The sequence below is a fragment of the Neofelis nebulosa genome, chromosome 9, assembly GCF_028018385.1.
Source record: "Neofelis nebulosa isolate mNeoNeb1 chromosome 9, mNeoNeb1.pri, whole genome shotgun sequence".
NCBI classification, from domain to species: Eukaryota; Metazoa; Chordata; class Mammalia; order Carnivora; family Felidae; genus Neofelis; species Neofelis nebulosa.
The window spans coordinates 129,268,203-129,292,584 of record NC_080790.1 but is presented as its reverse complement, the minus strand read 5'-3'; the positions used below and the strand labels follow the sequence as shown (position 1 = coordinate 129,292,584).

General features: G+C 45.3%; 1 protein-coding gene across 14 annotated transcripts in view; it reads left to right on the top strand.

Moving 5' to 3' along the window:
• The window catches only part of STAU1 (staufen double-stranded RNA binding protein 1), an 84,418-nt gene extending 60,370 nt beyond the window's left edge, over window positions 1-24,048 (top strand). For 10 of the 14 annotated variants that reach the window (XM_058685894.1, XM_058685906.1, XM_058685899.1 and 7 more), the window contains 9 exons: window positions 5,811-5,909; window positions 14,260-14,472; window positions 16,023-16,166; window positions 17,994-18,140; window positions 19,368-19,443; window positions 19,639-19,958; window positions 20,554-20,676; window positions 21,397-21,482; window positions 22,502-24,048. In XM_058685894.1, the coding sequence (XP_058541877.1) occupies window positions 5,811-5,909; window positions 14,260-14,472; window positions 16,023-16,166; window positions 17,994-18,140; window positions 19,368-19,443; window positions 19,639-19,958; window positions 20,554-20,676; window positions 21,397-21,482; window positions 22,502-22,517 (1,224 nt within the window). In that variant the 3' untranslated portion in view covers window positions 22,518-24,048. Of the gene's footprint in view, window positions 1-5,810; window positions 5,910-14,259; window positions 14,473-16,022; window positions 16,167-17,993; window positions 18,141-19,367; window positions 19,444-19,638; window positions 19,959-20,553; window positions 20,677-21,396; window positions 21,489-22,501 lie in introns of those variants that run through there. The other 4 variants (XM_058685902.1, XM_058685901.1, XM_058685896.1 and 1 more) reach the window with 4 other exon arrangements.
• Window positions 24,049-24,382: the final 334 nt, after the last annotated feature.

The following is a 24,382-nucleotide window of genomic DNA, read 5'->3' as shown; positions in this document are numbered from 1 at the left end:
TCTCTGGGGTCTGAAAAGGAAATGTGTACACTCTTCTGGCCATTCTACAGGAAGGGCTTCATCACACAGGGTTTTATGACAAGAACCTGGAACATCCTGTTTTGATGTTTTAAAAAAGTGTATGTGACAACATTTCTTTCATTTTTGTTGTGTGTGATGTTTGGCCACCAGAATTTATTTTTTACCACCTACTGTTCACAAAATAAGTGGGCAAATGCAGAAGGAGGTCTGTGTGCAAAGGTGATTGGGAGGATACAGATGATAAAACAATGAAAAAAAACTCAGATCCTTTTTTGGGGGGGTTTATAAATCTAAAAATGAAAGCATGTTGGTAGTTATGGAGCAAAGAAGATGGCTGTTCTCCAATAAAATTGTGTCAGTTTCACAAGTAGTGTGTTTTGATGAAACCAGTCCAAGAAGAATCAGAAGTCATGATAAGCTGGAACCCACTGGAGATGGGTTTGAAAAATGACATTGTTACAAGTGGGCTATGCTCTGGGTTCAGACGTAGCCAGCTGATGGGCGGCATTTAAAGGACCATGCCCAGGGGCGCCTGGGTGGCTCAGTCGGTTAAGCGTCCGACTTCAGCTCAGGTCACGATCTCGCAGTCAGTGAGTTCGAGCCCCGCGTCGGGCTCTGGGCTGACGGCTCAGAGCCTGGAGCCTGCTTCCGATTCTGTGTCTCCCTCTCTCTCTGCCCCTCCCCCGTTCATGCTCTGTCTCTCTCTGTCTCAAAAATAAATAAACGTTAAAAAAATAAAAATAAAAAAATAAAGGACCATGCCCATTTTGGGTACATAAATGCCTTCCAGACTACAAACCTGAAATAAAAACTTGGATTTGCTATTTTAAATTCTAATTAAAATCTCTAATGAAAAGATTCTTAGTTGTCCTTTTAATCTGTATATTATTTGTAAAATGACTTTAAATATAGAAAAATAAAGAGTGTGTTGAAGCCAGATAGTAAGTAAAGGGTTAGGTGAATTTTTTTTTCTGACATACTGAGGGTTAAGCTTGGTTCAGAGTGTTTTTTTCATAATGTTGACTAGATTTTATTGATAAACCATACATTCTGGAATTGATATAAACAGTAATTCCCACTTCGTGAAGATAAGATTAAGGCCCCACTATACTTTTCCCATCTTACTGAGAATGGTATTTGTGGATTGGTTTTGACTCATTTTGCTGCTTTCCAATCCAATCCAACATTTTGTCCGATCCAGATAATATCAAAATTATTTATGTAAGAGAGCAACATAATGTGACTTCTAAGTACACATGTATCTTTGTTTCCTGTTTTGCATTTTTATTTTATTGGCCGCTCTGTCCCTATTGAAATCCCTTTAGAAACAATGGCATAAAGCAGTGAATCTCCACGATGCTAGTAAAATCAACTGGGGTCTTAAAAAAAATAAGTACCTATAAATAAAATGGTATCTAAGCCCTACCTGAAAAAACTTGAAGTTAATTTGTCTGGAGTGGGAAGCCAGCATCTGTCCTTGCAAAGCTCCCAAGTGATCCTGCTGCTGCTGTGTTTAAGAAACACTGGCTTACGGTTTAGATTTTTGCAATAGATTGTTATTTTCTGTCAGACTTATGTGGAACCTCAATATAGAGTAGCATTTGATTAGTATAAACTTACAAGTTTGAATTGTATAATATTTATGAATATAATCAGTGAAAATGATTTGTGTGAATTTTCAAAACACAAAATTATACCATGTATTGTTTTCGTCCATTACAAAAAACATGGTTGGGAAGGATACATGATTAAGGCTGCCCTGGGAAGGGGAGTGAAAAGGGCTTTATTGTTTTCCTTAAAAAATAAAAATTTGATGTCAGTAGTTCTTAATGTTGACCTTTGTTAAATCCAGCACAATTGCCTGTTACATTGTTTATCTGTACTTTTCTGAATGTTTGAAATTAAAACTAATTGGGCTGGTAAAATGAACAACAGATTTGAAAATCAGAGTGCATGCATGGTGGTTGAAGTCTCATTTTAGCCTCAGCACCCAGTTTATTTCTAAATTTTGTTCTGCTTGCATTAACACAGTTACTTAGTATGAGAGTGAACTCTTTGTTTTTAACAGCTCATATACTTAAAAAAAAAACCTCTGAGGCTGCCTGGGTGGCTCAGTCGGTTAAGTATCCAGCTCTTGATTTCAGCTCAGGTCATGATCTCACGGTTCACGAGTTCAAGTCCTTTATCGGGCTCTGTGCTGACAGCATGGAGCCTGCTTGGGATTCTCTCTCTGCCCCTACCTGCTTGTGCTTGCCCTCCCTCTCCCTCCCTCCCTCCCTCCCTCCCTCCCTCCCTCCCTCCCTCCCTCCCTCTCTCTCAAAATAAATAAACTTAAAAAAAAAACAAAACAACCTAGATATCCTTCAAATAAATAGCTGTCAAGATTTTTTTTTGTGCACAAAAATGAGTACCTATTAGTGCAAGTTAATAGCAAGTTAATATGTTGACGATCTCTAGTGTGTTACTATTTGGTATAAAACATACTTTTCTTGGTTCCTTTTTAAAGATAACCAGGGGCACCTGGCTGGCTCAGTCAGTAGTGTGTGTGTGACCCTTGGTCTCGGAGTTGTAAGTTTGAGCCCCATGTTGGGTGTAGAGGTTACTTAAAAATAAAATCTTGTTAAAAATTTTTAAAAAATGAAATCTTAAACATAAAAGTTACCATCTCAACCATTTCTAAGCGTACAGTTCCGTGGCATCAAACACATCCTCAGTGTCGTGCAACTGTCACTACTGTCCATTTTCAGAACTTTATTATCCCACATTGAAACTCTGTACACATTGAAAGTAACTTCCCCTTTGCCACCTCCCCCTGCCTCTCTCCTGGTAACCTCTGTTCTCCTTCTGTCTGTATGCATTTGCCCGTTCTGGCTGCCTAATATCAGTGGATATTCATCTTTCGTGTCTAGCGTATTTCATTTATCATAATGTTTCAAGGTTCATCCATGTTGTAGCCAATGTCAGAATTTCATTCCTTTTTAAGGCCGAAGAATATTCCACTATATGACTATTCCACATTTTGTCCATTCATCAACATGTTGGTGGATGTTTGGGTTGTTTTCACCTTTTGGCCACTGAATAAAGCTCCCGTGAGCATAGGTGGCAGAGTATCTGTTTGAGTCCCAACTTTTAGTTCTTTCAAGTATAGATATCTAAAAGTGTAATTCTGGATCATACTGTAAATCTGTTTAACTTTTTGAGGAACCGCCCAACTGTTTCGCACAAAGGCCGGGCTATTTTACACTCCGTCCAGGAAGGCCTGAGGTTTCCTCCATGACCTCGCTAATACTTGTTATTTTCTGTGGCCATTCTTAGGGTGTGAAGGGTGTCTCACTGTGGTTTTGACTTGCATTTCCCCAGTGATGAGTGATGCTGAGCACTGTTGCATGTAGTCCTTGGCCATTTTTCTGTCTTTTTCAGAGAAATGTCTATTCAGGTCCTTTTCCCATTTTTAAATTGAATTGTTTATACGTTCTGGGTATTAATTTTTTATCAGATATGTGGTCTGCACATGTTTTCTCCCATCTGTGGGTTGTCTTTACTTTCGATGCACGGAAGTGTTCGGTTTCAGTGCAGTCCAGTTTATCTGCTTTTTCTTTTGTTGCCTGTGCTTTCCGTCTCATCCAAAAAGTCACTGCCACATCCAGTGTCCAGATACTTTCTTCCAAGAATTTTACGATTTTAGCTCTTAACATTTAGGTCTTAGATCCATTTCGAGTTAATTTTTTGTGTTTTTTTTTTTTTTAAATGTGGAAATGTTTTCTTTTTTTTTTTTATTAAAAAAATTTTTTTTAAATGTTTTTACTTATTTTTGAGAGACAGAAACAGAGCACAAGCCAGGGAGAGGCAGAGAGAGAGAGGGAGACAGAATCTGAAGCAGGCTCCAGGCTCTGAGCTGTGAGCACAGAGTCTGACACGGGGCTCATACTCACAGACCACGAGATCATGACCTGAGCCGAAGTCAGAAGCCCAACCAACTGAGCCACCCAGGTGCCCCCAGGAGATCTGTTTTCCTAAGCACCATTTGTTGAACATACTTCTAAAAATACAGGGTGGGGCTTTAAGTTTAAAACCTATTTAAAAGACAAAATTCAGCGGCGCCTGGGTGGCTCAGTTGGTTAAGCGTCTGATTCTTGGTCTCGGCTCAGGTCATGATCTCACTGTCATGAGATCCAGTCCCACGTTGGCTTCAGGCTCTGTGCTAGGTGTGGAGCCTGCTTAAGATTCTCATTCTCCCTCCCCCTTTCCCTCCCAAGCTTGTGCGCGCTCTCAAGAATGAACAAACGTGGGGCGCCTGGGTGGCGCAGTCGGTTAAGCGTCCCACTTCAGCCAGGTCACTATCTCGCGGTCCGTGAGTTCGAGCCCCGCGTCAGGCTCTCGGCTGATGGCTTGGAGCCTGGAGCCTGTTTCCGATTCTGTGTCTCCCTCTCTCTCTGCCCCTCCCCTGTTCATGCTCTGTCTCTCTCTGTCCCAAAAATAAATAAAAAACGTTGAAAAAAAAAATTAAAAAAAAAAAAAAGAATGAACAAACGAATGAATGGATGAATTTATTTCAAACCAAACTTCTGTGGAGCTCTAGCCTTCCAAGGCACCTTGCTTGAAGATTTCTGGCTGTAAGGATTCACTCATAAAAAGTCAGGCCCTCTTTCTGCTTAGGATTTAAGCAAGAAGAAAAGTATTTTTAGGTTAAAAAGCCACCAGAAATGCTGTGCAAATAGTTTTGACTAGGCAGAGAGTGAAGTGGGAAGAGCATCATCATCATGGAAGGAGAGATAAATTTACTTGTACAGGATTATATTCTTGATTGTATTAATGTTTTTTAACTTAGGGTTTCATTTCTTTTAGTTGTAGTTTGAAATCCTGATCCAATGTAGGTATAAGATCTATCTGATAAACATAGGGAAATGCACAACAGATACAATCCTGGATAGTCCTACGTTTTGCCTCTTCAGCAGTTTTAGCCACAAGTTCTTGTCCGAAAGTTCTAATCTTGGAAATAGGATTGTACAAATTCCTTGATTAAAGAGTCTCAATAATACGAAGGAAAATTCAGCTCTGTAGCCATGCCTTGGCGGGGGAGGGGGTGTTGCTATTACTGAGCTTATCTGGGTTCTCACGATCACTACCGCACATCTAGAATCCGTGTTGTCACCGTGCACAGAGAAGATCTCTGCCCTGTCTAATCCCAGCTCTGGCTGGGGGACTGTAAGTGAACCTTGTTAGAAAGATAGTCTCAGCCTTTGTTCAGCAGACTTCATTAGTTTGCACCTGCGTTTTTGCTGGCAGCAGGAAGTGCGAGATTTTGTATGCAGTTTTGTAATTTGTTGCACTGCATCCTTGTTTTTAAACAAGTGGATTTCCAGGGACTTTGGGTCCAAATAAGAAGCCTGCATACTTAAGTGGAGAGACTTCTAATTTGGACTTACCAGGTCCCTCACAGATCTGTCTGTATTCTGACTTTTTCCGAAAGGTAGCTTGCCAGTCCTCAAGGAAAGCTTTGGAAGTCCGTCCCTCTTCCTGAGCAGCTGTGGTGTGGCTGTGCCAGAGTCTATTAGGTGTGGATTGTTTATGGTGGATTTACGAGGTACAAGCTGACCCAGATTGTTTGTGTTTTGTTTTTTTTTTTTAAACCTTTTAAATTCACTGACACATGGCACACAAGCAGCCTTGCTCACCGGGTTAGTGCTCACTCCATACAGCTAAGGTTCAGTGCTTTTAAGGTTTATCAGAGCTGGGGTGTTGATGTTTTTTCATAAGAGTTCACTACTAAACGATTTTTCTTCCTTTAGGTGAATGGAAGAGAATCAGAAGAAGAAAATCTCAATAAATCTGAAATAAGTCAAGTGTTTGAGATTGCACTTAAACGGAACTTGCCTGTGAATTTTGAGGTGAGCTTGTTTTACATGTAGGACTCTGTTGGAAAACACTGTTGGCATTCATCATTGGAATTTTTTTTTCCCCTAAAAAACATTGGAATAATCATCACATACATGTGAACCTTCAGATTTAAGATTCAGACTTTATATTTAGCCAAAAAGCAATATCGATTCTCTTCTTCTAAGGGTCATTAATTTAGGGGCAGCCATGTCCCTCCACACAGTCCTTGGAAGGTCTCGGTAGGTCGGTCAAGCTCCTGGAATGGTTCTGAAGAATATTGTGTTTATGTTCTCATGTGTATTCCGGAGAGAGGATCCATTGTTTTCAGAAGACTCTATTACTCCCAAAATGTTAACCTCCCTAAGAGTCCCTAGAAATTGTACAGTGTAGTTGTTAAAAAGGACATCAGTTTTGGGGCACCTGGGTGGCTCAGTCCGTTACTTGGCCAACTTTTTGTTTCGGCTCAGGTCATGATAGCATGGCTTGTGAAATCGAGCCCCACATTAGGTTCTGTGCTGATGCTTGAGATTCTCTCTCTCTGCTCCTCCCCAGCTTGCACACACTCTCTCTCTCAAAATAAATATTTAAAAAAGAAAAAGACATCCGTTTCATCCTTGTGTAGCGTTTGCCCTCTAATTCACCACTCTAATAACTTCATTTGTTGTTAGAGACTTTATGGTCTAAAAATAATTAATAGGTTGTTAGTTCAAAATGGAAAATGAGATACATTTAGTATATGTTTCCTTCAAAGACCCAGTGAGTCCAGATAGACTAGGCAGGTAAGGGAGGTTAAGTTTCCATTAATGGTCTGACATGGTGAATTCTTTGCAATTCCTTGTGATTTCCATGCTTGGTCATGCAAGGTTGTGTTTTACTATACAATGCAAAGTTCTTTGTCAATGCTTTGGTCTTTTAGAGTTACAAAGACTATATTTAGTTTTTCAAAATGCTTTGTACTTGTACATCTCGAAGCAAATGTAATGTGAGGTGGGGCATTTGCTTAAAACAATTCTAAGTGGTTCATAAATTTCTTTTGGCCTATTCTTAAAGCCTCCTTGAAGTTTATTATCCTGTAAAATAATTATGTAGCATTTTTGCAGTTACAAGTGATCCCCAAATTCATGCCTGGCCTTTATAACATATATACCTTCTCTTATTAATGTGCTAGTGCCCTACACTGGCTCCTGAGTTCAGTCCTTAATCTGTCAGCTGCATGATGATGATTTCTGACTTCTACCTAGCAGTGCTTCCCGGCCTGCCATGGGACACACGTGGGATGGGAAGTTCCACTTGGATCATGGGGCCATCCTGCATCCCCTTACACCCATCCCTGCCTCACCCTGGCAGGCAGGACCTGGTTTATACTGTCCGCCTCCCTGAGCAGAGCCCCAGATGGATCTAGGGCTGTATCTTCTCACCTGGCTCTATATCCCTTCTAGCCCTTCCTCATCTGTTGGGAATGGGGCTGGGGAGAAATGAGATACACAGAATAACAGGGCTGGTTGTTGAGTGGGAACTAGGTGGGAGCTTCGTTCCAAAAAGCCACAAGGTCTCCCTGGGTACCTGTTGCAGGAAAGGGAAGAAATACTCCTTTTTTCTTCCTGGTGAAGGATTAGTGAAGCATGAGAATGGATTTTTAGAGATTGTAGAAGGGGTGTCAAGATTGTTGGGGCGGGGGATGCCTAGCTTCGCAGGTCACCTCAAGATTACAGAGGTGACTTCTAGTGCCAGGACCCTGGTTCCCTGTGAAGCTTGCCACCTTTTCGTGCTAGTCATTGCCTTGAGAGTCACAGAGCTTTCTGGATCCTTAGTGAAGGAATGCCACATCTGTGGGAATTGGAGACCAGATTGCTTCTGCCCCACTTCCACTCTGTTTAGATTTCAGACTTCTGTTCAGGAATATGTAACCTATACCCAGGAACAGTCAAGGAGTCACAGAAAAGAAATGGGAGTGCCCTCTGGTGGGTAAATATCTTACAAGGTAATTTAAGACCTTAACAGTGTGTGTTGGTGGCATGGAGTTCGTTAATGTGAGTACTTATGTTAAATAACTCCTATATCAAAGGTTCATATTGCTTCCATTGTTAGGTTGAGTAAGGGCTTTCATTTTTTCTTTCCCACAGTTCTGTCTCTTGCACTTGGAAGATTGCCTGGCACATAACGGATGCTCGGGAAATATTTATTGAATGAATGAATGAATGAATGAATGAACAGTTACTTATTTTTTTTTTTTTTTTATAATTTTCAAAAAAATTTTGGAGAGAGTGAGCGTGTGCATACCCGAGGGGGAGAGGAAAGGGGGAGGGGGAGAGGAAAAGGGGAGGGGGAGAGAGAGAATGAATGAATGAATGAATGAATGAATGAGAATCTTAAGCTGGCTCCACACTCAGCATAGAACCCAATGTGGGACTCAATCCCATGACCTGGGATCAGCCGAAATCAAGAGTTGGGCACTCAACCGACTGAGCCACCCAGGTGCCCCAGAACAGTTGTTATTATTATTTTTTTTTTTACTAAGTTTTTAATAGTCAAACCTGTCACGTAGAAAACTGGGTTAGAAGTATTTAATAGGAGAAAAGAGGAGCTGTTCCTACAGTTCTTTAGGAAAAATGTATATAGCTTGACTTTTGATAAAATACATAGTTTTAGTTACAAAATGTGATGGTGTTGATTGATAAAGTCACTGGGAGGCAGTTGTGACCTCATCACACTAAATCCATTGGAGGTGAAGCTCCATGTTTAGATTGGTGGCATCATGAGGTGATATGAGTAGCCGATGAAAATGGTTGCCCGAAGGGCCAGGGTGGGGCTGTGCCTCTGAAGCACTCATTTGAAGCTGGTGTGTTTGAAGCCAGATCCAGGCGGTGGGAGGTGGTGAGTGGGGGGCGACTGGGAGCTCTGTCAAGTCCATCTGCTGGTACAGGTGTCAGCTGGTCCCTCTCAGCAGACCCCTTCCTTTGGGGGGCAGTGAAGGCCATTCTCTGAGGGGCTGCTTGTCCTCACCTTGGGAGCACAGCACCGCTGTTTCTTGGGCTTACTTGGTTTTCCTAGCCACTTTTTGAATATTTTATTTTGAAAGACTTCAAACCTGTGGAAAAGTTGGAAGGACAGTGAATCTAGCCTTCACTTAGATTTTTTTAGTGATTAACAGTTTACGTTTGTTTTTTCTTTCTGTGAATATACATATTTTATTTTCTACCTGTTCTTGCTCTTGCTGCATCATTTGAGACCAAGTGGCAGATAGCATGATTCATAATATTTCAGCAAGTATCTTTTAGGGACAAGGACATTATCTTAAATAACCACAATCTAATCATCAAATATAGGAACTTGAGCATTGCTGTAGTTCTTGCGTAACGTATGTCCTATATTCACATTTTGCCACCTGTCCCTGTCGTGTCCTTTACGGAAAGTATTTTCTTCTTGTGGTATCCAGTGCGGGATCACACCCTGAGTCTAGTAGAGGCATCTCTTGGTTTCCCTTTCATCTGGAACAGTTCCTCAGCTCCACCACCCCCCCCCCCCCCCGCTTTTTTTTTTTGACAGTTTTAAAAGTTATTTTGTAGAATGCCCCTCAATTTGGTCTGATTGTTTCCTCATGATTAGTTTCAGGTTATGCATTTTTTTGGGCAGGAAACCCACAGAAATGAGCATCACATGAAGGCATTTTACTGTGTTAGTGACACTTGTTTCCTTGGTTTACATCAGATGCTTCACCTTAGGAGACTTTGTCTTTGTAATTCATAATCTTCGAGGAGCCTCTTGAAGGTTGTTCCCTAAGAGACCTCCCCAATGAATCTAGTCATTGATCATTCTTCCTGGCATCAGGGACTACTATGGTGCATTTTCTGCATTTGCAGGCTGACATTCCACATGAAGAACCTTCCACGACATTAATTTATATTAGCGGAGGTCCGCTGCTGCTTTTTTATTCAAGATGTTCGTTATTGTCGTCAGTCATTAAGGGGTGTCTGGCTGGCTTAGTCGGTGGAACGTGTGACTCTTGATCCTTGGAGCTTACATTTAAAAAAAAAAGAAGGGGTGCCTGGGTGGCTCAGTTGGTTGAGCATCCGGCTCGATCTCGGCTCAGGTCATGATCTCAAGGTTCGTGAGGTCAAGCCCACGTGGGGCTCTGCTCTGACAGTACAGAGCCTGCTTGGGATTCTCTGTCTCTTCCTCTCTCTCTCTCTCTCTCTCTCTCTCTCTCTCTCTCTCTCTGCCCTTCCCTCACTTGTGCACACGCGCGCTCTCTCTCTCACAAAAAATAAACATTTTTAAAAAGAAAAGAAAACCATAGATCGCTGTTATCACCGTTCGTGTTGATACTCACATTGCCATTCAGCTGGCTCCTGTGTCCTTTGACGTTCTCCTATGGGATGTTATTGGAAGTGAGGGGTTAGCTTTTTTGAGGTGTAATTTTCATACAGTAGAATTCTCCCTACTCCGGCATATGCTTTGATGTGTTTTGATGAATGTATATAGTTGTGTAAACAGCGCTGCAGTCACCACCTGAGACTTCTCTCACCACAGAGCTGCCCTGACTCCCTTTGCAGCCCGTCCCTCTCCTCCGTCCTCGGCCTCAGACAACCGCTGGCCTCTTTCTGTCCCCACGGTTCTGCTCTTGTCACAACGTGACACAAATGGAATTACAAAATGGAATTACTGCCTTTTGTCTGGCTGCTTTACCTTAACACAGGTCTTGAGTGTCCCTGTTGCACAGATCAGTAGTTTCTGTGTTTGTTGCTCGAGGAGTTCCCAGTTGTGCGCACGCACCGCCCTGTTGAAGAACATTTGGGTTGCTTCTGGTTGTTGGTGACAATGAGTAGAGCTACCGTAAACACACATACACGTCTGTAGAGACGTGTTTTCGTGTCTCTTGAGTAAAAACTTGGGATTGAATTTGCTGGGTTGCACGATAAATCTGTGTCTTTAACTTTATAAGATGCCGTCAGACTGTTTCCGGAGAGGGGGTATCGTCGTCCTGCCCCACGGCCGTGTGGGGGTGTCGTCGTCGTTCTGCGTCCCCTCCGACACTTGGTGTTGTCCGTTTACAAAGACTCGGTCCTTCTGTGCGGTAGCAACCGGTGGCGGTGCAGTTGGGGCTCCGTGCGGCCCGGTGATGCCGAGCGTCTTGCCTGCGCTGCTTTGCCATCTGTGCGTCTCCCTTGGGGGAGCGTCTGTTCACACCTTCTGTCAGTTTTATTACTGAGTTTTTTACTTTTGAGTTTTGGGGGTTATCTACATATTCTGAATACAACCCTTTTATCGGATAGGTATTTTCCAAATACTTTTTCTCAGCACGTGACTTGTCTCGTATTTTTTAAACAGTACCTTCCAAACAGCAAAGAGATTTTAGCAAGGTCGCCTTTGCCTAATTTTTCTTTTATGTTTTGTCGTGGTTTTGTGCAACCTTAGCTACCTTTGCCTCACTGAAGGTCATACTCCTGTGTTTTCTTCTAGAAGTTTCGTCGTTTCAGCTCTTAAATTGAGGTTCATGATTCATTTTGAGTTACAGTTTTTCTGTGTGCTGTGAGGTGTTTTCTTCCTCTCCTGTTTGTGGGCCTCATCATCCCTGCATGCACGCGTGCTCCTCACCACCCCTCTTCAGAGTCTGAGTGAACGTACTACCTTCTGGTGCAACAAAACGTTTTAGCTTTGAACTTGCCCCGCTCAAGCTTTGGTGCCAGTGGAAATGGAAATTCAAACAGAAATGGGCCCAGCTGTTCCTGCGAGGAGCCCTGGGTCCCTTCCACAGAGAGTGGCACGTGGGGACCAGCAAGGGGTGCCAGACGTGCTGGTTGCTGCCGGAAGGAGAGTCCTCGCGTCGAGGCCTTGTGGGCAGGTAACTCTAGAAGATCCCTGTAGTACCTTCACTTCAGTCCAGCATCATAGGCTCTTCCTCTCCATTCCGCATTTCATACTTAGATCTCCTGCCATCGGTCTGGTGAAATAAGCTTCCTCTGCAGGCAGGCACGCATGTCTTCTGTGCACAGCCCGTTCGATTTTGCCTCTGTACGAGCCCGAGCCTCACCGCCTGGGTCCAGATCTGGAGGGCTCCCGTAACCTCCAGCCGTCCCTGTGCCCTTTTCACATTACCCACCCAGAAGAAGCTCTTTCTGATACAACTATAGCTTCATTTTCTTTGTTCTTGGACCTCACGTAAATAGAATGATATGATATGGATAGTTTGATGTTGAGTCTCATCTGCGTGTGTCAGTAGTTTTTTTCTATGTGGCATTTCACGGTGTGAATGTAAAATTGTGTTTATCCATTGTCCTGTTGATGGACATGTGACTTGTTTCCACTTTAGGAACCATTGTGTATAAAATATAAAACTAAGTCTTCTTGTGTACATGTGCACCCAGAATTGCCAAGGCCCAGGGCAGGTGTTCAATAAAAATTGTCAAGCTGTTTCCCAAAGTGGTCGTACAGTATATGCTCCCACAGCTGTTCTGTATCCTTGTGAACACTCGATACTCTCAGTTGCCTTGATTTTAGCCATTTGGGGGGTGTGGATATTATAGTATTGCATTGTGCTTTCAGTTTGCATTTCCTTGATGACAAACGGTGATCACTTTTTCACATGCTTATTGGCCACTTGGAGATCTTGTTTTGTAACGTGTGTGGTCAGGTGTTCTTTTATTGGGTAGTTGGTCTTTTTATTGTTCACTTGAGGCGTTCTTTCAGTATTCTGGATATAAATCCTGTCGGGTACACATGTTGCAAATACTCTCTCCCCTTCTATGGGTTCCCTGTATTTTTTACACGTCATGTGTTGATGAGCGGTTTTGTTTTTGTTTTTGTTTTTTGAGAGAGACAGAATACAAGCGGGGGAGGGCAGAGAGCGAGGGAGACACAGAGTGAAGCAGGCTCCGGGCCCCAAGCTGTCAGCACAGAACCTGACGCGGGGCTCAGACTCACGAGCGTGAGATCACGACCTGAGCCGAAGTCGGACACTCAACCGACTGAGCCACTCAGGCACCCCGTGACGAGCAGTTTTTAATTTCGAAGACCTTCAGTTTTGTTTTCCTTATGGCTGGTACCTTGTGCTCTCAAGAGCTCTTTGCTACTCTCATGGTCATGACTTGTTCTCCTGTTTACTTTGGAGAGCTCTGTGGTTTGAGCTTTCACATTTAGGTCTGTGTTCCGGCTCCAGTTACCTGTTTGTGGTGGAGTTTGAGACTGTGCTTCTCCCATGAGGATATCTAGTTGCTTTTTTTATTTAAAAGACTTTTGATGCGCTGTGGTGTGTTTGCCAGAAATCACGAGACCATATGTGTGCAGGTCTGTTTCTGCATTCTGTTCTATTTTATTGATCTCTTTCTTTGCCCGTAAACAATACCGTGAGGGCACGGTTGCTGTAACTTAATGGGAAGTCTTGAAATCTGGTAGTGTGAGTCCTCTAACTTAGCTGTTCTTTTCAAGACCATCTGAGCTAATGTAAGCTGGAGTCGGTTTTTCTTTTCCCTCTGTGTGTTCCTGGAATAACTTTATACTTAGGTTTCTGTTCATATTCAATTTTAATGGTTCTCTCCCATCGTTGTGGACTTATTTTTTATATTTTAATATGTAAAACCAAAAGTCAAAACTATGCGCAAAGATACATTCAGCAGTATCACGCTGTCCCCTTTCTACCCCAATCCCTCCCACTTGCCGTAGGGAACTAATTCTGTTGGTTTCTGCTTTATCCATCCTGTGTTTCTTTTTGCAAAAATAAGTATATAAACACACGTGTGTGTCTGTTTACATATAAGTGTGTATATACAAATCTTTTCTTTAACACAAAAGTTAGGGTACTATATAAACTCTTTTGCAGTTTCTGCTTTTCTTACTGTGTACTGGAAATCCCTGCCAGTGCTTAGAAGTTTCTCGTTCTTTTCTGTGGCTGGATGCGTAGCAGCCAGTATTTAATAAGCTCAGTCTTGGCTTGAGGCTCAGAGCAAATATTAAACTTGAACTCTTTATGTCGCAGTTATTTCTGGGCTTTGCTGGGACGGCTGCCTTCCTGCCATTTGCAGTGGGTCTCCCCAAACTCAGAGCAGTCTGTGACCTGGGGACACAGATGGGAGCCGTTGTGCTAGGAGGACAGGAGCAGAACTTGCTTCCCATTTCTTTGATGCTAACTGGGACTGATCAGACCCACGAATATTCAGAAGTCTGGAAAATAACGAACAAGGGGAGAAGAGCATTCGGGGTTATCACTGTTTCCTTTTGCTGACGCGTGTGCTCCCTTCATTTCACGGGTCTTACCGAAACTCCCCTTGGCCGGTGTTTCCCGGGAGGTAGTGCGCTAAGCAGCGTGCCCTGCTGCTTGCAGGAGGTGTCTGTCGCGCTTTCACTCGGTCTTTCCCTCTAAACCAGGTTGCCCGGGAGAGTGGCCCCCCCCACATGAAGAGCTTCGTGACCAAGGTGTCAGTTGGGGAGTTTGTGGGAGAAGGTGAAGGGAAGAGCAAGAAGATTTCGAAGAAAAATGCTGCCATAGCTGTTCTTGAGGAGCTGAAGAAGTTGCCACCCCTGCCCACAGTCGAGCGAGTGAAGCCCAGAATCAAAAAGAAAACAAAATCCATAGTCAGGGTAAGAACCTTCCCGAACAAAGAGGGTATTTCCGTTGCCCACAGACAGCTGGGGGCTTCAGAAGGCTCACTAGGTGGCGGATCCTAGTGACAGCAGATGGCCGCTGACGTGCCACCTGCCAGGCCGGGCGCCGGGGCCTCCTCGTGCAGCTCTCCCGGGAGCACTCCCTGTCAGGCAGACGCGACCCCGAGCTGGGGTGGGGTCGGCGGGGCCCCCGCAGGTGTGCGCACACATCTGCGGATGAGGGTGTGACTACAGGAGTGCCCGTCTGCAGACAGGACGGCGAAGTCGTCCTCGCTTCACCTCACCGCTCCTGGCACTGGTGTGAGTGTGGAGGAAAGACGTCTGGGGACAGGCAGACGAGTGAGACGTTTCACCAAACACCACCTGATTCTTTGGGATTTTTTTAAGCCGTGTCAGTGGACCTGTCAGAAATTATACCCGCCCCCTCCTCCCCACCCAGAGAAGGGGCAGGAGTCCATTCGGGCATATTTAGGGATACTAGGGTCTGCTCTGTCACGACTGTCAATACGAGTTGACCCTTGAACAGCACAGGGGTTAGGGTTGCCGACCGCCCCCCGCCCCCCCCCCCCCCGACACCCACCCACCCAGCCACCCACACACACACACACACACACACACACACACACACACACACACAGCGGGAGACCAGGGTTTAACTTTTTGACTCCCTAGGAGCATAACCACTAATAGCCTGTTGACCAGAAGTCTTACCAATAGCATAAATAGTCGATTAACACATTTTATGTGTTGTATATTGTTATATACATATGTGTATTCTATGCTGTGTTTGCACAATAAAGTAAGCGGGAGAGAAGAACATTATTAAGGAAGTCGTGAGGAAGAGAAAATACATTGAGTATACTATACTATAGTGTATTTATCAAAAAGAAAGAAAAAGAAAAACCCGCTTGTGCGTGGACCTGACGGTTCAGACCCTTGCTGCTCAAGGGTCAGCTCTAGTTTGATGCTGTGTCAGGACCAGGACACAAAAGCGAGCACTCTGCTCACTGCTGCACTTTCCTTTCTGCTCTTCATATCCGCGTGAGTCTGTGGGTGAGGGTTCTGTGGCGCCGAAGGTGGCCACTGGGAAGGAACGGTGGGGTTCTTGGGTGTCAGCTTGGGTTTTTTTTTTAATAGTTTTTGGATGTTGAGTCATTGTTAAGAAAGCTGGGGACCCATCTTTATAACAGACTTTCAGGGGAGTTTTAGGAATAGTGTTCTGTATTTCTTTTCTCCATTGTGAAGTTGTAATTTATTGTCAAAAAGCAGACATTACGATAGTTGTCTACTTGTAGTGAAATACTGATGTTGGTTTGCCAGGAAGACTTTTAAAAAAGTCAACCTCAGTGCAATCCTAGAAAGTCACTGAGCATCTTTTAACTTTAAAAAAGTTTGAAAAAGGTCTGATGAATTCGGGCCCTTAGATCAACATAAAAGTAATCTCTTGTCACGTCCCGATCTCTAAGTTGGCAAAGTCCTTTCTGCGACTAACATGGCACGTGGATTTTACATTAATTGTTCCTCAGCTACAGAGCAGCACAGACTATGGCCAGGGGATGAACCCGATCAGCAGGCTGGCCCAGATCCAGCAGGCGAAAAAGGAGAAGGAGCCGGAGTACATGCTCCTGACGGAGCGAGGCCTCCCACGCCGCAGAGAGTTTGTGATGCAGGTAGGTCGGCGTGGGTTATGGGCAGACTTCCTCTGACCACATCCCATCTCGGCTGGGCCAGGTCCAGCGGCTGGATGCTTCCCTGAGGAGGCTGGATGAGGAGCTCTGGTCCAGTGGGCCCTGCTCCCTGCCATCAGGCGTTATCAATAGTAAGACCGTGGTACTTGCAGTAATCTGATGCCTTAAAACATACTTGTGTGCGCACCACACGTGCTGCCGTATCAGCAGGTGGGAGCTTGGACATACCGCTGGAGTGTGTGAGTGCTAGGACTGTGGGATTGTGGGTGAACGCTTCTCTTCATTACATCTCCTTGAAGGTTTATATTATTCTTTTCAGAAGATAAATTTTACAAGTTATATCAGAGGATCTGTTCCTGTTCTCCTAATCCTTCTGTCAAATCTGGAGTCTAGGGTTGTTGGATCTTCTTTAGATTGGGATTACACTTCATTCAGATGGGTGCAGAGTGTTTCTCCTTATGCTCATTAAACAGTTATTCATATGGGCAGCTCACTTTGATCGTGATTTGAATTTAAGAGTGTTTTCTGGTGAAAAACCCAGTACTTAACTCTTGTGTAGCAGTTTACAACTTTGGAAGCACCGTCACTTAGCCTGCCCGGTCAGAAGGCCAGAAAAGTAATGGTCCTTCTGTGCTACCAAAGAAGATTGCAGCGTGCCAGGACAATCAGTCATTTGACCAAGATCAGTGCTGGTAGACAGCAAGGCCAGGATTCAACCCCCGAGCCCTTGTCGCTGGCCAGAGAAGGTTTCCTTGATTTCAGTTCTGTGATGTGGGGCTTTTGGTTCTGGTCTGTGCTCAAGACCAGCATGGAAGGGGATTGTAAGCAGTGGTATATGCTGGAATATGTGTAACAATCAGCTGTCTTAGGGGTGGGTGGCACAGTGGGAAGGGGGCCGGGCGCGTGTGCGTTTATGGATGTGTGTGTGTGTGTGTGTTACAAGTTTCACTGACAAAGGATGCGTAGCATACAGTTTACAAATAATCTATAAAATCCATGTTCTCTTGACTGTCAATTTTATACATCTGTAACTTAAGTGTAACTGTCGTCTTGAGTGGTATAAAGTCAGACTGCACACAAATGCTTCATAACTACTGTCCAGTTCAAGCAAAGAAGTTGCTCATGCTGCTGACAAAGGACTGTAGTCTTAGCGTGGGTATTGATTGTTTTGTTTACATAAACAAGATGAAAGTGAAACAACAAAGAAATGTTGGAACTTCACTCGTTTTTAAACAATGAGTGACTTTATTGAATTGAATAATTTTCAAAGATTGGACAGACGTCCCCAGTTTTTTGTGCTAGTTACAGTGCCACGGCTGCGGCCTTGACACGCTTTTAAGCTTAATTTGCATTATTAACCTTTTCTCCGCAAAACAACCGAGCGCTTGCCGCGTTGTATTCGCAGATCTTTGGTGTAAATACTCCCACCGTGGCACCTGGATCCCGGGGCTGGGAAGGGGAGCGTGCGGGAGCGCACCCCGGTGATATTTCCACTGAGCAGATGCCACGGATGCAGAGGACCTCAGAAGCACAGATATTTGTGAGATGTAGTCCCGTTAGGAAGTGACGACTTTCCAGTGTTCTTTAGCTCTGTTGGTCACAGTCGTTATAAGCTGCCGTGGTCTAGTGTGTCGGAGGGGCTGCCTTCACCGCGCGTCGCAGGCCGCCGCGGGCCCGCTCTGGGGCACTGCTGTTAAGCCTCCAGCTTCTGACCGTTGCCGGGTTCTTTTGCCAGCACACCGATGCCTGACCAGTCTTTACTCTGAAGGCGTAAGCACTGGTCTGAGCCCTGACTTCGTCCTCATGCAGGTGAAGGTGGGAAACCATACCGCGGAAGGAACAGGCACCAATAAGAAGGTGGCCAAACGCAACGCAGCCGAGAACATGCTGGAGATCCTTGGTTTCAAAGTCCCACAGGCTCAGCCCACCAAACCAGCCCTCAAATCAGAGGAGAAGGTGACTGCTCGGGGCTGTGTCCTTGCTCTCTAATTGCAAGATGACCTCCTCGCCTCATCCTAGGGGACTCTGGCACCTCCAGGGCCAAGCTTCAGGGCAAGGCTTCATCCTCCTGGCAGTAAAACAGCCCTGCTGAGCAGCGTCTTATCCATTTGGACCATTATAATGTGGTCAGAAGGGGAGTTGCATGTCCATGGCTCCAAGCGTGGCTCTGGGTTAAGTCGTTCTTGTTTCCGTATCTTTGTGGTCGGGACGCTTTGCTGGAGGGCAGCTTGCTCTTTCCATTTGTAGGATGCTAGGCGACTGGGCTTGAAGTTAACACGTCTAGTTCTGTCGTCGTGCTCTCATAGTGAGGCCTGCAGGAACGAGTTATCAACCTTAGGCTTCTGCTAGTTGGGGAGCAGCAGGCTTTGGGTTTTCTGGGACACCGGCACAGTGTGATTTATGGAACTAAATCCACAGTTTAGATTCGGGATTTCTTTTTCTTTATGAATCTAACACTAGATAAAAATCTTCAAGAGTGGTAAGCGGTACCTTCAAGCAAGTTCTTGACTGAGCTTGTTTCCACGGAGAGGTCCCAGGACGGATTCACTCCCTGTGCCTGCCGTGTCCCCAGTGGGACACGGCATCTACTCTGGCTGCAGACACTCGTCAGAGAATCTGCATAGATCCTGGACTTGGTGTTTGGGTGTTTCGTTCCAAAATCTGGTAGAGCATTCACAGCACCCTTAACCTTCTCAAAAAGGAGACCCGTGTTTGAGAAAATTTTCATCTCGTAACATTTGCCCTCCCCCCCCCCCCCCCCATCGTTGGAAATACCCCTTCTCTTTTAACTGGATGTTAGTTACACAGAGAGTCTAAGAGCTGCTTCCCCACCGTGGGCTCTACCAGTGTAGCGTCCCGGCTCCCTCCGGTTAAACGCTCCCCTGTCTTCCCGTGAGTGCAGAGTTCAGTACCTGGTTCCGTGTGCCTGTTGGCATCTCTTCAAGGACAGGCTGTGTGGGCCGGAGTGTCGCTGGGTGAGGGCAGGAGGCTGCCAGGGCGGCGGCGCGGGGGTAAGGCTTTCTGCCGATCACCTCTTCATATTGCAAAATGTTACAAACTACAGGTCAATGCTGGTTGGAGCTTGTTTAATTTTAGACAGTAGGAACTAATTTTGCAAGAGTTTGATTTATGCTCATGGCCTTTTTTGTTTTTTTGTTTTTTTGTTTTTTTTTTTTTTTTAAGACACCAGTAAAAAAACCAGGGGATGGAAGAAAAGTAACCTTTTTTGAACCTGGCTCTGGGGATGAAAATGGGACTAGTAAGTGTGTTGTTAATATTGTCCTGATCTGAACTTGATTCTGGGATTTGTGTAGCTCCCGGAATGACGAGCAGTGTTGAGCTTTGTGTCATCCCCGTGCCGCTGTGTGCACCGAGGGAGGGCCAGCGGGTTGGAAAGTGTTTTCCCGGCGGCGTGTGTGGCCTTGTGTTGACCCGTCTGCATGTCCCTCCCTAGGCAATAAAGAGGATGAGTTTAGGATGCCTTATCTTAGCCATCAGCAGCTGCCCGCTGGGATTCTTCCCATGGTGCCCGAGGTTGCCCAGGCCGTAGGAGTCAGTCAAGGACACCACACCAAAGATTTCACCAGGGCAGCTCCGAATCCTGCCAAGGCCACGGTAACTGCCATGATAGCCCGTGAATTGTTATATGGGGGCACCTCGCCCACAGCCGAGACCATTTTAAAGAATAACATCTCTTCAGGCCACGTACCCCACGGACCTCTCACAAGACCCTCTGAGCAGTTGGACTATCTTTCCAGAGTCCAGGGATTCCAGGTAACTGTTAGACCTGAGCTGTGTGGTCTAGACATCAGTGTCGTCCTCTTTTTTGGGGGGTTTCTCTCAGGAAATGAGCCTCGTACCTTGTTTATTATTATTAAATCAAGGTCTTTATATAGGGGAAGGGGTGGTGGAGGGCACATGGTACCTGGGTGGTCCTGAGAAGGTCGGGGAGGTAAGGAAAGTCCCACAGGCCTGTACGGTGTAGAGTAACCTTGTCCTTTGGTAATAAAATTGTAAAAAATCCAAGCCAACCATAACAAAGCTGCTAATCTTCGTGGTGGTTCTAGCAAGCACGGATTCATTGTGCTGGCCCTTTCTGCCTAGTAGAAAAGGGCACGGCTTCTTTCAGACTGGGGTCTCTGGGCAGACATCTGGGTTCCTGGAAGATTTCGGAAGCTGGGGCCCGGGTGCTTGCGGCCCTTGGTGCCCCCAGCAGCAGGCCCCCCGACGGCCTCTTGCCGACTGAGTGGGAGTTGGTGGAGCCTCGTCAGGTTGAGGGCAGGAAGAAAGAGGTGTCCTCCGCCTGTTTGCTGGGCCCCGTTTGTATTTGCCGCCTCCCTACCCGGCCTTAGTTTTCTTCTCCCCTCAGGTGGAATACAAAGACTTCCCCAAAAACAACAAGAACGAATTTGTATCTCTTATCAATTGCTCCTCTCAGCCACCTCTGATCAGCCACGGGATTGGAAAGGATGTGGAATCCTGCCATGACATGGTATGTTACCCAGTGGACCTGGCTCCTGCCTGTTGCCGGCCTGGGGAAGATAGGAAAAGGGCTCTCCCATAGCCTTTGGTTGTTTTATAGATTTCATCTTTTGAAGCCCTCTTCCTTAGTTTATTGGATTGATTTCTCATCGTGTTTATCAGAATTCATCAGGTTTAGATACCCCTTCCCCTTCCCTTGCCTGTGCTGACCTGGGGGGTGGACTTGGATCCTGGCACGCCTGCCTCCACATGCTGTATCCGTTCGTCTCCTTCCAGAACACAGAACCCCAGCCAGGCCCAAGTTCGGGCAGCTGTAGAAAGCCCCTTATTGTGGTCTGCTGTTCAGGTGAAACTCCTGTTCCGAGAAATACTAAAACTGAGAAATGGCATTGATTAATCGGAGTAAACTGTGGTATATCCACCTGATGGAGTGTAAGGCATCGGTCAGATTAATGTCGAAGAAGGAAACGTGATAGGTTTTTGTTTTAAAGCAGGACACAGAATTTGTAGTCTGGTTACCACAAGGTTAAAAACACTGAAAGAAAATCTAATAAAATTAACAGAGGTTGTGATTCAATGAGGTAAACATGGATCATTTATTTTTTAATTTGTATTTTAAGTTAAAAATTCAAATGTTAAGGGAAAGTGTGATTTGGGGGGGGGGGGGGCTCCCTGTTTGGACCCTCACGGGCAGTGGCCGCACCTTGACTCTCCCTTTCGTCCCTGCCAGGCCGCACTGAACATTTTAAAGTTGCTGTCTGAGTTGGACCAACAAAGTACAGAGATGCCAAGAACAGGAAATGGCCCAATGTCTGTGTGAGTGAGCCCGTTTACAGAAAGGCAGCTCTTTTCGTCATTTGCATTCAATTCAGACCGTCAGCTCAACTCAGTAGTGAAACTCACCTCAGTCCCTTTTCTGTCCCTTTCTTTCTCCCGAGGGGTTTCTAAGTAGTGGGCAGAGCGTGCAGTTTTTTAAAATTTTTTTTTTTTTTTAAACATTTATTTATTTTTGAGACAGAGAGAGACAGAGCATGAACGGGGGAGGGTCAGAGAGAGGGAGACACAGAATCTGAAACAGGCTCCAGGCTCTGAGCTGTCAGCACAGAGCCCGACGTGGGGCTCGAACTCACAGACTGCGAGATCATGACCTGAGCCGAAGTCGGCCGCTTAACCGACTGAGCCACCCAGGCACCCCAGTTTTTTAAAATTTTGAATAGGTAATATACATTCACGTGGTTCAAAAATCAAAATTATTTTCAAAGGTGCACAGTGATCAGTCTTGCCCTCCTCGCAGTCCCCACCCACCTCATCCTCCCTCCCCTCCCACCCAGAGATCTTTTTTTTTCTTCCAAGGTTTTATTTATAACATACAGTGTGATATTCCTTTCAGGAGTAGAATTCAGTGATTCATCACTTACATACAACACCCAGTGCTCATCAGAACAAGCACCCTCCTTAATGCCCGTCACCCATCTAGCCCATCCCCCATCCACCTCCCCTCCAGCAGCCTCCCATTTGTTCTCTCGTTAAGAGTCAGAGGTCACATTTTTATTAGTTTATGTATCTTTCATAGGTGTTTCTTTATGCAAATATCATCCTGTGCTGCTTCATTATTTCTTCTGTCCCAGAGCTACCGTACTACACATGCATTCTCCTTAGTGTATTTTCACTTGGCGGTAACATCCTGACAAAACTTGAACCCCATTACCATAAACTGGGGCCTGTGCTATTGGACTTCAATGTCGGCTAATTTCTTTTCATTTGTAACATGGGCTTCTTAATTCCCTTAAATTTCAAAACTGGCATCATTTTTTCATTTTTCTTTTTCCTTGAAGGTGTGGAAGGTGCTGAACCTTTTCTGGCCACGAACCGTTGTAAAACCCCAACACATATACTGAAAATACTGAAACTGCTTTGAGAATTTGGAATTTGGAATTTCTGATACCTCCAGTGGGCTGAGACACGTGCTGGGTAAAGAAGCAGAGGCGGCAGTGGTGACGAAGGCGGGGACGCAAGGAGGCAGTGTGGCTGCGGGTGCGCGGTGTTTTGTGCCACACGCAGGCAGCTGCTTGCTGAGGGGTGCTGCGAGGCCTGCCAAGCGGCCCTGGCTTGACCGGGAAACCAGCAGGCCCCGGCCCCTGGCACCTCGGTGCTCGGCTGTCGTCACCCTTTGGGCCGTGTTAAGGACACAGGAGAGAGCGCGCGCAACCTTTCTCAGACTGGCTCACGCAGACGCCTGGGACAAACCCTGGACACCCACGCCGGGGACAGGGGCCTTAGACCAGCCCCAGAGCCGAAAGCACCAGAGAAAATCAAATGCTTCCTACTCAGCGCCAACCATTCTAGTGTGCTACGGCCCCACCTCCGTGGTGCCCACACCGTCCCCACTGCTTTCTCTTCCAACAGATACGTACTCTTAAGTTTTCTTATTTTCTTTTGATTGAAATGACACTATATAAATTTTCATTTGAGAGTTTCTCAATTGTATCTAGTTACATAGCACAGTTTAGAAACTTGTCCGAGACTGACCCTACTGGAAACCTAATCAGCAGAGATCATATCCGTGTGTATGTGGTTCCACATTCTTACTTTGTCAGACTGAGCCGGGACCGTTGCAGCGATGCGGACGGTGTGCCCTCGGGTTCAGCTGCAACGGTCCTGGACTTGTCAGCATCCTGGATGAAGTCTCCCATGGTTGTATAAATTGGACAGTTTAGGAGTTTTAAACTTTAATGATCATTTGGTTCCTTTCCTATTTTATTTTTGTTAATGCAACAGGACTTAAATGAATTTTGGTCTTTGTTTTAAAGATTATTAAAAGAAAATTGTGTGTCTATACATATGGCTCTTGAGGACACGTGGCTTTCACACTACAGGATATGGTCTCCGTGTAGTACGTCTAAACCCGCAGGTGGATTTTCCTGGAGTGCTTTGTACCACTGTTACATCTCCATGTAGGGCGGCAGAGAGTGGCCTGTGTTGAGCTCCGAAACTGTTGCTTTTGATGTTGTGTTACTGCGCACAGAAGCGTGTGCGGTAAGGTCCTGCATATGGTCCAGATGAAAAGCACCGTAGTCTTGCGAGTTAAGTACTGCTTTTGTTCGATTCATTGTTGACGCTGGAATTTTATCTCCCCATGGAATGTAAGTAAAACATAGTGTTTGTCACCAATAAATGGTAATACTAAATTTTTTTTGTTAATTTATTCTCAGATGCCACTACTGCTAGGTAGGTCCCCTCCCAACCTACCTCCTACCCTTTTTTTTTTTAAGGAAAAAACAAAACAAAACTTTGTAATGCTTGTGATTCTGTTTGGGCAAAATTCTGAAGATCTGAAACGACTTTATATCAAACCATTGATCAATAAACAGCTACTAATGAATTTTTGGTCCTTTCGAGCAGTATCTAAAGAAGTGAGGGAAGATGTGAGGGTGTGGAAGCGAGGCGTGTGGGCAGCCAGGTGAGGGGACAGGCCTCTCCTCTCCAACCTGACGCTGTCACCCGAAGAAACGAGCCAGAAGAGGAGACTTCTCGACACTGTGAGTCTCACTTCCTGCCGGTGCACTCACACTCGGAGGACGGTGAGGCACTTGCTGCGTTCAGGCCTGGCTGAGGAGCGGGCCGGCAGCTTTCTGTTTAATTTTAGAAGATGCTCATGGAGGTGGTTCGCTGGTAAAAACCAGCCCGTGGGTGGGACCGCCAGGATGAGAGTGGTC